We start from the raw sequence: 14,909 nt of genomic DNA, 5'->3' as shown, positions 1-14,909 counted from the left end.
AGCACAATTTGACTAAAAAACTGGAACTGGAAATGCAGATAAAACATTCGATATCCAGCATCAGCCTAGGAGAAAAGAACCAGAACTAGAACGACAGTCGCAAAAAAGTAGCACTAAAGAAAACTGTTGTGCGTTCTCAGTCATCACAAAACCCGTGACAAGTTGAAATTCAAATGGATTTCAAAGAATAGCAGTGGGTTAAAACAGTGGGATAAAAGACATCTGGTAGTGGGTTAAAACAATGAGAGAGAAACTAACACCCATTCCATACGAAAGCCGTTTTGACATAAACTCTGAACGAAATAAGCATAGTCCATTTTCAAGGTATCTTAATAATTGCCGTCGTTCATCATGCATTGAAGACCGAGTTCCTGTTCGCAAAGTTTGAATTGGTTTCAACATTGAAGAGCCAAGCACCAGCAGTTTACCGAAATTGATATTGAAGAAGCGTGATTTTTAAAACAGTGGATATAAGCATTATCTAGATACAGAGAATAAAAGTCATCTGAAGACGCTGCTAGCAGGCCAAACAAAATCTGTCTGCAACCTCAGGGATGGAACATTCTGAACAATTTTATCCTGCTGACAGGAGCATTTTAGAATACTAAAATTTTAACGAGCGCATTTTTTATAGAGCCGCAGCTTGGGAGTCTTCCAAAGCCAAATCAAGTGAAAACTCAATCCTCACTTAGCGAGCTTGATTCTTTTTTTGTTTTTGTATCTACTTTATTAACGTTCTGAAAGAGCAGAAACAAACTGCTGATCTGCCTTCAAGTTCAACATTGCATAAGTCCTTTAAAAGGCTATCATAGGTTCTCAATAGAAATGATGGTTCTACGTTGTTTACAAGGACAAAGCTCCCAAAACATCGTCTTCCGTTAGTCCAAGCACAAAACATGATGGACAGCAGGACAAAGTTTAGCGTTAGTCATTGGAGCTTAGATTCCGCAGGGGATCCAAACCTCGAAAATTGTATCAAAACTCATAAGGTACAGACGTTGCAAAAAAATTCGTGAAGATATTGAACGTGTCAGTCTTCACAAGTAGCATCCGAAAGAATGGAATTTGGAACAAAATCCAACAATCCAATGGTAAAACAGAACAAGTCCAGCCAAGTTCACCTCTTTTGCAACGCAGCATCAAAAAATAAAATATTGTGCCTGAAAAACAAAATACAAACCGCGATTGTCACAAATGGGTGCAAACAACACCCCCAGAAAGTCAGCATCCATGATGAGGAACAATTTTCTATTGCAGCAGAAGCGATTCACAACCCTTCTACACGGAGAATTAGATCAAATCTGTAGAAATACTAGGAGAAGCTACCGAGGTGTTCAACCAGCCAAAACAACTTCTCTCAAAACATGAAATTGAGCTTAGATAATGCAGGAGCAACAGATATAAAGCAATACCGGAAGATAATAATGCAATAAATCTTCAAAATCGAGCGGGTTGAAGGCAAGCCAAATACAGATGGATTACCTCTACTTGAGTTGCAATGAATTGTTATTGATGACAGTCTTCAGGTGAGCAGAGGAAAAACCACAGACGTTGAGACTCTCATAACCCAAAAGAACATCGTTTCTCAGTTTTTGACGCAATTTGATCAGTTTCTCCATTCATTATTTACATGAGCCGGTTTCTGCACCAGAACAATTCGACTAAACACAGACAACATAGGGTCAGCAAAGTAGAACCCGGTACAAAAGCAAAAGTCTTCATGTCGAAAGGACAACTTCCTTTTGTAGCAGAAACTAGCGTCAAAAGTATATACTCCACTACAGCGAACGACAAAGTTGAACCTCATCTTTGCAGACGCATATGAACACTCATTGTGCGCAGGCGCTAAAATACCTTCTCAAGCAAAGGAATTCTCGGTCAACTTAGAATTTGTAATTGAAAAATGCAGAGTGGCACCGATGACCCATCTTTCAATATCATGCTTAGAATTGCAAGCGGAGGTCTTGAAAGTAAAAAATAGAAGCGGTTTGTCAAAGAACACAAAACTAAGATAGATAGTTGCTGTTTCTGGTCAGACTCAACTACAGTACTGCAATGGACACATCGCTCTCACCGGAAAAGCCAAATTTCCGGTAACCGTGTAGATGAGATAATGGATTTAACGGATTTTTCACAAATATAACCTATGAGCGGTGTTACAAAACCCAGCGTAGATTGGCCCCAGAGCGTTTAATCTTTCGGATTTCAAGGGTAGCGAGTGGCTTAGTGGGCCGGCCTGATTAAGGTAACAAGAAATTGAGTGGCCTCAGCAATTCAACCCAGCCTTTGCTTTTGAAGAAAATAATCCGCCAATATCATTCGTCAGAACGCAGGCTAAAGTAAACAAACCGATTGTTCAAAGAGAACGGTTTGACAATTTCGATCGCCTAGTAAAAACAATGAAATATATGCGGCAAGCGTTGGTAATAAGCGAGACCGGCAAAAAGAGTGTATGGCATTTAAACAAGGAGAATGCAAAGACGAGTTTTTCTAAAGCAATTGCATGAAGAACAGATTGCTGAAGAAAATCTCTCAAAGCTGAAAAGAAATTCTAAAAAGCAGAAAACTTTTATTTCTTTTATCATTTATTGAGGAAAGAAAAGTTATTCGTGCCAAAGGCATAGTATACAAAGTAAATTGGACTTCAAGGTAGAGCACACAATATTGATACATTAAAAAGTCCTAATATCGAATCATTACTGCATAACGAGCACAAGTATTGCATAACGATCACAATAATTGTTGCATAACGGTTATTGTGAGGAGACTAATCTTTTGAAAAATTTTGTTCAGCAGCAATTCTGTATAATTGGCGTAAAAAATGCATTGAGTTCAAAGAAAACCAAAAGAATTACGTGTCAAAGAGGCAAAAGACAATTTATGGGTCCAGTGATGGCTGAGCTAGCTACAGAAACATTTGTTGCTTCAACAGCTTCTGCAATAGTTGGAGTAGACTACTTTGGTCCCTCAACTGCGAAATTCGGCGCAGAACGAAAAAACGACGATGTTATTTGTTCAGTTGTCTAGCAATGCACGCCATACATATGAGAGTTCCAACCTCCACAACTGACAGCTGATTGAACGCCATGACGCGGTTTATTGATTGAAAATGCGAGCTGAAAAGATATCATCGACAATGGGACAAAACTCATCAGAGCAGACAGAGCTCAAAGAGTATATAGCAGCGAGGAACTAAGAAAGAATTGAAGAACATTTAGTTCTACAAAGAATCAGATGGAAGTTCAACCCACCTGCAGCAGCTGAATTCGGAACAGAGTGGGAGCAACTGGTCGGAAGCAGTGTTGAGTATTAAAAAAGTGTTACTGTGTCTTGCGTTTTAAATATTCTTGCGCTGTAAATTGTTACTATGTCTTGTATTAAAAATTATTCTCGAGTAGTAAATTAATTGTTGCTTTAGATTATTTAGCGACAAAGTAACTCGAAAAAAGAGCAGTAAATTAGGTTTAAGTTTAAATATTGTTGAATAATATGTCTCACACAAACATCCTTGTCCTCAATTTGTTCCTATAGGATTAAACTAGTATACATAAACGATTCCATATTGTGTGATCTGTAGACAGCCCAGTTCACATTGATTTGGGAAAAAATCACATCAATTAAAATTACCAAATGGTCAGAAACTGAATTGCTAATGCAACGGTAAAGAAATAGCGGATATACTGTTACAAAAGCGAATTACAACAATATAATATCCAGACAGATTTGGAACCGCTAAAATGAACTGGGCGATGTAAAGCTTTCCTCGTCACAATCGATTGGGAGAACAGCCTGTACATAGTTACTCCCAAAAAGTTGCGACGCAAGCGAACGTTCGAAAAATTTCGGACATCCAAATGAACACCATTTACGCAGATATCTGATTGTTTTAAGTTTGAAGACGTCTGAAACTTTTGGTAGCGCTACAACTTTATGGGACTAACTATACGGTCACGCGATTTTTTTTAAAAGAACGAAAACAATGGTAATATCAGTGGTCCTGGACGAACCCTGGCAAACCGTCGGAGGACATTCTCGAATCCGATATTGAAGTGCCACTCGAGAAGGGGTCCAAAGATGGTCTTGATGGTGTCTTCCGTGAAGTCATCCAGAGCAAATGTCTGGATATGTCTCATGAGACGTTGGGAGACTTCGTTCCTCCCACCTCCAGGCAGACCGAGAGCCGCGAACAAGTGGACACCGTCAATGAAGATCTTGTTCGTCTCTTTCCTATCAGAAAAAGGGACATGACAGAACATTTTCATTTGAAATATTTACTTTACTGTGAGCATGTTCGTAAATTGCAATAGTGTAATAATGCAAGTAGCTGCTGCATGCAACGCACAAGTTTTGTTCAATTTTAAATAGTTTTAAGAACCATATCAAACTATTTGGACTTCGTTAATTTCGGCCGGCGGGAAGTTTATGCCCTACCCCCCCCCCCCCCGCCCCACCCTCCATCTGTGACCTTTATGATACCGAATGGCCCGAATTACAATTAATAACTTATGTATACAGACCTGTATATAAGCGGGGGGGGGGGGGGGGTAATTAGTCAAATAACTTTATTTGCCCGAAATAGAATCCTTTATTGTCAAGTGTTGTGTATTTAATCGTGCAGCCTGTCGCCCAAGTTATGTTCCTTTATAACACTTGACAGCAATGGTTACCGGGGCTAGCTTATGCAACGACCAGGAATTTTAAAAGGCGGGCTAAGTAGAAACCAAAATGACCAATTGAATAATTTCTAAGCGTAACACTCTAAACACTAACTTGCAGACGTAATATAATAAATAGAATTAACAAATTTTTTTAAAAAAGTATTTGACATAAAATAGCAATTCGGGAATTTTGGTTTCTTCTTTAGTTCGTTAAAAATTGTAGCAATTAGGGAGTTTTAGGGAGATCTGAGCAGCATTTAATTAAGGGGAGTACTTTATGATTTACCTGATGGCGATAGATGGGCTAGTAATCATAAACAAATAACTATAAACAAAAAAACAACAATAGCGTACGGAGAATGCCAGCATGACTGTGTGATATGATGTCAAGGTTCCCGACTTTGAAAGTACAACACAAAATGAAAATATTCCACTAAAAATCGGGGAAAAGAGGGCATGTTCAAGGGTTAGTTTTGGGTTGGGTTGCTTTGATTACATATAGATTACATTAATCCCATTGCAGCAGTTCCTGGTCTGCTAAGTCTGCGAGTGAACTTGACAAGGCCAGCACTTGTCTTTCTCAAGTTGTACTTTCTTGGTCTAATAAGGCAAAAACAAAAAACATTTCCAGATGAACCCAGAACGGGCCGCTGAAGGTTGATCAGTTGAATGTTGTAAATTTTAGCCCTATCTAGAGCTATAAAACTTTTAAAACCAGATATCTCATAATTGCCAAGGAATCAGCACCTCTGATATCCAATGGAAACAATTCTTAAAAGAAAGAATAATAAAGAATTAAATCAAGTTTGAAAAATCACATCAGCATTGGTTTTACGTCGCAAACGGCGATTTTTGGAACTGTTGCAAAAAATCAATAGTTGCGTACCCAGAATAAAAAAATGGCTAGGAAAATCCTAAGAGAAAATTGTAAACATTTTTTAGCAAAAAGCATAAAATTTTGGGTGTTCGAATTCTTCCCTAACAAACGTTATAAGCAATTTTTGAGCAGTGAGTACATCAGATTATACAATTAAGCAGACACAAAGAGAAAACGGTTTACTTTTATTTTGTCATCGTAAAAATATTTAAATCTTCAGATTTATTTTGAGAACAACAAAAAATCACAATTTAATTTTCGCTTAAATTGTTTTTGGCAGGCTTGATAAAATTTCAAATAATTTTGACAATGCAGTTTTTTAATAATAATTAATTCACTAATAAAATCAACACCAATATGTTGCCAGCCTTGTTTCTCTATATATGTATTTTTGAATTTGTTATCAAAACGACTTAATTTGGGTTGGGGTTATCTTTTGAATGAGCTTATAAAAATGTTGTTTGGTATTTTGATTTCGAATTTATATATTAGTTTCCTTTGATTGCGACTGTTTTGGATGTTTTGAGTGTTTTGAGGTTCTTTGCCGAAAGCCACTTCCGTTCGTTTTCGACAAAAAGAAGTCATGTCAGTGACAGACGTATATTTCCAAGCAGGAAAGTTGATTCCCTACCGTTGAGTTTCGTGATATAATTGACAAAGAAAATAACTTCAAACAATTTGGCGGAAAACAGAGCGTGAAACGCATAAGAATATAGTGAGTGTTACCGCCACAATTTGTTCCTAATCCACAAATTGACCAAAATATTGCAATCCATGCATAAGCGTGGTTGATTAGTCGAAAATGCCCTTTGGTTTACTCTTTTGTAAGAAATAGTAGGATTGAAATGTCATTGAAAAAAAATTTTTAGGAAAATACTAAAACTATACGTCTTGCTATATTACTATTTTTTGATAGTCTTTTCCTATAAATATTGTTAAAGCTCACCACAAAAAAGGAGTTTAAATCTTATAGCATCGGTAAATGAAACTTAAGAATTGATAGTAGAATAATTGAAGATTGCAGAAAACCCAGCTTTTTAGAGCTTCGGGACAAAAGTACTGATTCCTGTGGGCAATGTTGTCAAAAATCTTAGGGCTGGTTGATGTTGAAAGCCTAAATAAATTATATGGTTTCAAAAACGATATAGAAGTTTGCGCACCACTTAATTCCAATTAATTGCTGGTATGATCAGCTTTTCATGAAAATGGAGCTAACTTATTTTTGCGGGGCCAAACTTGCAAAAATGGTCAATCTGCTGTTCTTTTTGCCTATATAGGTACGCGGTAATCTCCTGTTTTTTCTTCAGGAAAATAGTTAAAAGATTCAATCATAGTGAGAAAAAAATTGGTCCACGACCGTTCAGTTTTAAGATATTTGTGAACAAAATGACTTGGGAAAAGTTGGGAGAGTTTCACAACTGCTATTGTTTGACCAATAACTCTGGAAGGTTCGGAAACATGTTGGTCCTTCTGGCTTCGAAAATGGGGAAATTTGGAAAGCGTTTATATGCCCAAAAATGCCTTCTTGTTGGAAGATTGTTGCATCATGTATCCTGAAATTTGTCATTAGCTCGTTTCATACCAAAATTTGAAAAAAACAATAAATTAAAGAAAGCCTTTGCAATAGTTGAAAAATTTTACGAAAATCATTTCTTAGAGAAAAAAAAAGAAAAACTTAGTTTTGCTGTAGCTTTGTTGTACAAGATTTTATTCCAGCTGACTCAACTCGGAGGCTAATTAACGCTAGGTTCTCGAAATGATGTCATAGAATGCAAAGATTTAATGAAAGAATTTAACAAAATTGGTATAAATGAGTCGGTTTCACTGGGTAGACAACATAATCAAAAGTCTAAAAGGTTTTCGGTAAGTTATAAGCACTATTTTTTGAAGCCGGTCGGACTTCTAAATCAAAACCTTATCTCTTTGAAACAATGTAAATAAAATCAATTTCAAAGTGAGGAAGTCATTTTTGAGAGAGAGGTAAGTCAAGTGTGACCAAAAATTCAATCACGCAAATGAGCAAAAAAAACTCGCTCCACTATAATCAAAAAATGACGTCACACACGCGCATCAGTTGAAATTGCATGAACGAATGAACAAAAAGCAGATTTGAAGTGGTTGTGACGTCATATGGTCGTAACAAAAATCCCGATGACGAAACAAAAAAACATAGCAGGACAAGTCCTGAAGTACAATTCAAAGAATTTTCTTTGACTAAACAAAAATAGACCTTGAATGAACTATGAATGAACTACTAAGTGAAATTTCCGCATGTGAACAAAAAACCACTAGCGAGAAAGCGAATTTTTGTTCAAACACCGTTATCTCACTCTACTTTAAAATTAGAGCGAAAAAATTCACCACGCAAAACCACTCGCTTTTTCGCTCCACTTGCTGTTTCGGCGTGACCAAAATCACTACTCCAATTTGACTTCAAAAATCATGAAAATGTGTGAACAGATCTTAAGAAAAATTCCGGAAACGACTCGAAGGAGAAAATTGCCCATCCTTATGACTAAACAACTGAACAACTATTGTGAACCCGGACGCTCCACAAATGCCATAAAAGTTAAGGAAGAATAGAAACGGCATTCAAAAACAAATTGAACAAAAAAAACTATAAAAACTTAAGTTTTTTTTAACTTGAGTTTTTTTTATAGTTTGAGGAAACATAAAGCCGAATAAAGTTCTTTTGCAATAAGAGCAATGAAAAGCTCGCAAAACAATAGGCAAATCATAATAGGCTAAGAAACTTGTCTAAGATTTAAAAAAAGAACACATCAAAAAAAGAATAAGGAAAATGGTTTTAAAATTTCTCAATTTTTCTGTCAATTTTCCTAAGAAAAAAATGAGTTATACACGGAAAACTTTAGTCAACTGGTATCTGAATATTTCTTAAGTAAAATGCTTCTATCCAAATCCCACTTAAAGCATTAAAACAAAAGAAAAAAACATTTAATTTCGTCTAAAAATCAGCAAAACTAATCAAAAATCTCCAAATTAGCATTAAACTCAATTTTACTACTTGAAACCTTCAATTCCTACCAGAACAAGCCTAAAACTAATACAATATCATAATGAAACCTCATAACCATCAAAAGTTGCAAAAACTGCTTTTAAAAGCCGCATGCAAAAAACTGCTTTTAAAAGCCGCACGTGAACAAAAAAAATTCGCTCGCTTAGAGAAAATTTTTTCACACATCAATTTTTCGAGTCGTAAAAAGACAGCGCCCAAATACAATTCAAATTCTTTAAATTTTAAAAAAAACCAAGAGAAGGCCAATAATAGCCCCAGCTATCGCTGTGCGGCTATTAAAAACAGATTTAAACGAAAAGATATAAATGCATAAATGCTTTAAATTTGAAATGTAAAAGATGTTCACTTACTTTTCAAACCAGAACTTGTGATCGATAAGTTGTCTGAGGAGTTCGATAGGTGGCATTGCTCCAAATCTCTCCTTTGTAGGCATGTTTAGGTCATCCACGAACAACAACATCCTTTTTCCCTCTGCGGGTGCATACATACCTCTCGCTTTCCTGAGCAAAAAAGTAATCAACAATCTGAATCATCCTGAGTCATTATTTTCAGCGTTGGACTTCTGGACAAAAATTGTAGATTTTATGGATCTATTCTACACATTCAAACATTTTAGATTCATATTGGAAAATTTTGGCAGGGTTCCTGGTCTGCAGTCAGAGTGGAGTTACTGACAAAATCGAAGTGTATTGTATTACCTTTAACACCACGTGTACAATTTTAGTAACATTTTTTTAAAAATTAGAATTGTTTGATCACTGGGGTTCTAAAAGAAATTGAGCTAGCGTGCCGGCGCTATATAAAAGAGAACAAAATCTTCTCAGTCTGTGACTGATGGTGAATACACATTCTGTATTTCATCAACTGCAAGAAACCAAAGTGAGCCTAATTGAAACTCTCGGATCTTTTCCGTTTGTGCCCCCTCCACCTTAGTGGGCGCATATTATTTGCACCCCACAGACGCACGCTCCATATTTTTACATAATGACACGTGCTCTGTACACTGGGGGGAGCAAAACGTACTGGGGGAAAGATAGACGGAAAAAATCCAATCTTTCTATAAACGAGCAACATGATACTTGATTTGAAACATCAACATCTTGGAAGGAACTTGATAACGAAGCAGTAAAACTGCTGTGAAAAGGCAGGTATTGCAAAAAAATACATAAAAAAGAGACATGAATCTTAAAAATGTCCAAAAAACGAAATAATTTGAGGTAAAACATTTTTCCATAAACAAGAAAACTTCATCTTTTATTTAAAAAAATGCAAACTTATTTTCTAAATTTTGATTGCTGTCATAGACACTTAATCTAATGAAATTAATAAGCGAGATATAGTCGGCTTCTTTGTGTTTCACCTTAATTTAAAATAATGAATGTTATCTTTTGCAGCTTAAGCGACACTAATTTGATGTCCACTTTGGTTTTAATCAAAATTCTAGAACAGTAAGAGTCACTCAAACCTTATTGAAAACAGTATACTTTGTTTGATTTTACAAGAAGAAATAGAGTCATGGAGACTTTGAGTCATAAAAAAATTCAGTCAAGAAGTTGTCATGGTTTTCAAGTGTTGACTTGAGTTTATGAAAAGATAAACAAATTCTAGTTGGAAGTCTTTTCTGACTATAGTTACAGGTCAGGAAAAATAACAAGCGAGTAAAAGTCTTTTCATGATTTGGCCAAAAACTTTTTCATAGGATTTTGAGGTCAAACTTGGTCCAATATGAGTCCAATAACAACATAAAAGTCTATCTAAGACGATTTATTGTACAAGTATCGTGTTTTAATGGGTCAAGGAAAAAAATCTTTTTGAAATCTTTTTTGCGATTCTGAAAAGTATTCTCTTTCCATAATGTTATGTGATTACTGAAGTGGCGACTGAGTAACGCTAAAAACATTGACCTAAGCCAATCTAATTTAAAAGTGGCTGTAAAACTGTCGAAAGACTTGAAAATATGAAATTTTCAGGTTCCATGGTTACAACTGAGATTTTTTGCCGTAATTTTTCACCGAAATAAAATAAAGAGGCTAGCCGAAATAAATAATATCTCAAGAATCAGAAAATATGTGTTGAAATTTGAATCGCTTCACTTTCTAAAATAATTTTTAAAAAGTACTATTTTTAAAAATTTTATTAAAATATAAACCACGTTTTTCAGCGGTGTTTAGGAATTATTCATAACGGCATTGAGTACGCCCTCCCTCTAAAATAGTTCTGCTCATGGTTGATCATAAAATGTGCAAGTTAGAAAATCGTTTTTAGGTCGATATGCTCAGTTGAAAAATTTTGGGTTAATCTAAAGTCCAGTTGTTCGCTACAGTCCAGCTGAATTCATTTCATAGTCTAATAGTCTAGTTGAGTAGAACACGGACTATCTTTCATAAATCGACAGAGCACGGTCTCTTCACAAATCGAGCTCCTAAACAAGGGCATTCTGGCAGAACTACTAACTTTTCGAGACGAGACATGACCATCTCCTGTGTTACATTAGCAGTAGTCTGTGCAGAGAAGTTGATGGTGTTTAGAATGTATTTATGTTCTGGGAGGGAGAGGAGGAAGTGGTTTATGATGGCGGACTTCCCAGTTCCAGTTGGTCCGATGAAACCCATGGGGATTTTACTTTCCAGCATCTTCTGGAGGAAGTACCTCTGGCGGACTGTGTCCACTGTTTCGATTATGATTTCCGCAATCTACATGAAAACAGGCGTCTCATCAACATTGGTGCCAAATTATTAATTGCCATATGTGCACTATTTTGGACGGTGATGGACCTCTTCACCGGGGCCTCTTCCCGGTAGATTCTTCGCGACGGTGATGGATATCTTCCCGAACATGTTTAACGAAGGTCAAGCAGGCGACCAGGTTTTCTTATGAGCAGATATGATTGGTCCAATTCGAATACAAATTCTTGCTTAGCTCAATTTTTAATTGATCACTTCTTAATTGTGAAATATGAAACTAAAGTAGACATGATCTCAATTATTGAATTTACTGAGCAAAAAATATCTGAAGTTAAAATTATCTTTCTATTTGAACAACTACCTTGAACAAACATTTCTTCAGGGAATTATGATCCGCGAAATTTGTATCATAAGTGGTCGTCGAAAACCATAAGGCTCCTTTTTTGTATGCTAGTTTTGTTTTCATAAAATGAATATTATTATGTTCTATATCTTCTAAGGATGACAAGAGAGATGGAGAACCTAAAATGATGGGATTTGTAGTACTTAGTAGTGAAGATTACATTTTGTTTATTTGATGGAAGTGTCAAGATAATTGATTATCAATTGGTTATGGTTTTGCCAAGATTCCTTGATAGTTAAACTAAGATGTTTCACCCTAGTCCAAGCCCCCGCGGTGATCTTACAAAATAACCGTCATAGCCAAAAATCTCTCAGGATAACCACTGTAGGCAAAAATCTAGCAAGATAAATGTCAGATTTGGACTGGGGCATTGATGTTTTTCAAATTCTTACCACTCCTCTTTTCGCTTCAACTTTGGCTCGAAAAGCTGCCGCCTGTCAAAAAAAAAACAATCCAGTTGCTAAGTAAGCTGAATTTTGTATATCTTGATCTTTTATAAATAATTATTAACCTAACTGCATGAACTGCATCTGCGCTATAGGTCAAACTGAGTTAACAAACACAAACAAACTAACAAACAGTAAACAATATGGTGCAATCAGCTCATATCAAAATGCAACACATCTAAAATAGGAAAACAAAGTTTCGATTAGTGATCAGACATTTTGAGTTCAAACAGCATTCTATGTTGACTGGGAGCAATCAACACAATACAATCAACACAAAAGAGCTGCAGTCGATTATTGCATATTTTTGATATAGAACTTACGTGTTGATCATAATCATTATTCAGCACATCACCAACGTGCTGAAATTCCAAAATCTCATTGTTGGCTCACATTTTAAAAGACCTCAAAAACTAATCCTATACAAAACCCTTGGATAGATTTGAACACATCAAAAAGCACTGAACAGATTGTTCCGACTCGATTTTAGTGGGAGGGAGGAACTATATATTCAAATGGGTTTCTTTGTTCAATCAATTTTGTAGGACAATATATTCATAGTAGAGAGTTGTATGGTGTCATTAAAAGGCCTGTCAAGCCTAAAAATATATAATTAAAAAGATTTTATTGAATCTCGGCGTTTTGGGGGATTTATCGAGGTTCAAAGTTTTATGAATAGTAGATCGATTTCCGTTGTTTTTGTTCACATTTTCCTTAATTTAGCCCAAAATTTTCGTTAAATTTGCTAAAAATTGTTCAATAAATGTCAACAATAGTGTGATTTGTTTTACCTCTAAAGATAGAGAAGGGTTAGGGTTGGTGAAGGGTTTGATCTTAGTTTTTCTGCTAAATATAACGAATTTCAGAATTTCTCATCAAAAATAACGCCAAATATACTTTTTATGCCACTTTGTTTAAGTTTGCCAAAACTGGAGATCTATATACTGCTAACACAATCTTATTGACCTCAAAAAGAGGGCAAATTATGTTTCCACTTCCTTTAAGAATCTTCTTGAAATAAAATGTTATCCGTTTTTTGCTAACTTAACTAGATATGTATCCAATATGCATCTTTCTTTTGATATATATATATATATATATATATATATATATATATATAATTTTTCATTAATTATTTTAGTGGGACGTGTGGCTATATCAGGACTAGTCTGATCTGTTCGTGGAATCATATTTTGCATTTTTTTCTTTTATATTACTCACTGACGAAAAAGATTTCGAATAAAGGGTCAACTAAAGCAAGTGCCATTTTCACGATATTCATGGCATTTTAGTGTTCCAGGAGCTGGGGATGAAAAAACGGATTGCCTCACGCTTTGTTGATGATCAAAAACGCAAGTGCACACAAAAAAAAATAACTATGAAATCATTTTTTTCCGAATAGAAGCGTTGTAATACTTGTCAGAGGTTGCGCTTCAATTAAAAGCTCCAAAACAGTTCCAAAGATTTAAAAAAATGACGTAAATAATCGTTTATACAACTTTTTTTTCAAATAATTTAAAAACTGCATCCCTACATTTACGTGTCACTTTCAAGTGGTATGAATAAATTGAACTTTAGATCGCAAACTGAGTTTATTACAAATATCTACAGCATAATTTTGTCGATAGTTAACGATGTTTTAATCAAAACTATTCAACAATAAAATACTTATGATTGTTCTTTTGCAGAGTGATAGAAGTAAATTTGGTATAAATCAGTCATTGTAACTGGTCTTACGGTCTAGACTTTCAACTGTTGGTTTTGCTGAAAATTCCAACTAACACAATCAAGAATTCACCAGAAGGAAAGCCAATCTTGCGAACCATTTTATTATCTAATGACTTCAAAAAAATTTTTTGGCAGTTCAATATGTTCTAGTAGGTTCTCCGTAAAAATTCTAACAACTCTTTTTGCTCAATTCATCTGTACGTTTGCGTGCTGTCAATCAAAAAACGCAAGTCAAACCCTTAGAAGAACTTTTTCGGTGCTTTTGCGGCTAAAAAACTTGTGATATAGTATACAATGGGCCATTGATATTGTAGTCCTAAATCCCCTATTTTTATTTAATCTTTAATATAAATCATTTTCATCGTTTTAGTACCAATTTGTTCAGTCCTGTTTTGAAGATCAAATCTTCCTCATTCATGCCTGCTAAATTTGTTTACTTAACGTTGTGATTTAATTGTCTGTTCATACTGTCTGCTCTTTCTGTTCTACCGCAAATTTCCAACTTTAGTTATGGTAAGTTATGATCTAAATGCCTGCCAAAATTCTGTAGTTCCTATTTATTCATTCTCTTAAATCTAAATTCATTTTTCAGTTGACTCTTTTTATTTCGAATTTCGTTCCGCGGACCACTCAATCCAAAAAATCAAATACAAGAATGGTTTCGATAAGCGAAATACTAGTCGAAAAGTTAAAGCTGTATTTGCGACGCGAATACCACATAAAAATGAGACTCAGAAAGTTTAATCCACCGAGCACAAATTTAGTAGTGGAAACGGTCCGCGAAATCACTAATAATTTTGCAGCAACTAGTATCATAAATCCTCTCCGCAAATCTACCCGACTACAGAAAACGACTTCTGTACGACATGGCGCAGCCAGCTCGTGAATCCCGCAAGACCCCGCTTTCAATCGAGCCTTTTTGGGAACGGGCTACATCAGACCCTCCAATACGTTGGGAGAAGTGGCGCATGCAAGTAAAACTGGCAATCCTTGCTAGAGAGAATATAACGTTGTACACTCTACTGCAACCAAAACGAACACATGTACGATTATCGGTCGAGCCGAAATACGAAATG

General features: G+C 35.5%; 1 protein-coding gene across 1 annotated transcript in view; it reads right to left on the bottom strand.

Annotated features, from left to right (window-relative positions):
• The window catches only part of LOC142351710 (dynein axonemal heavy chain 3-like), a 282,726-nt gene that overhangs the window by 136,693 nt on the left and 131,124 nt on the right, over positions 1-14,909 (bottom strand). The window contains exons 45-48 of the mRNA XM_075403853.1: positions 12,052-12,093; positions 11,027-11,265; positions 8,923-9,072; positions 4,008-4,227 (exon numbers count right to left, since the gene is read on the bottom strand). Coding sequence (XP_075259968.1) covers positions 4,008-4,227; positions 8,923-9,072; positions 11,027-11,265; positions 12,052-12,093 — 651 coding nt within the window. The remainder of the gene's footprint in view (positions 1-4,007; positions 4,228-8,922; positions 9,073-11,026; positions 11,266-12,051; positions 12,094-14,909) is intronic.

This window comes from Convolutriloba macropyga, chromosome 13 (assembly GCF_964194025.1).
Source record: "Convolutriloba macropyga chromosome 13, txConMacr16.3, whole genome shotgun sequence".
Classification (NCBI taxonomy): Eukaryota; Metazoa; Xenacoelomorpha; order Acoela; family Convolutidae; genus Convolutriloba; species Convolutriloba macropyga.
This window is presented reverse-complemented; position numbering and strand designations above follow the sequence as displayed.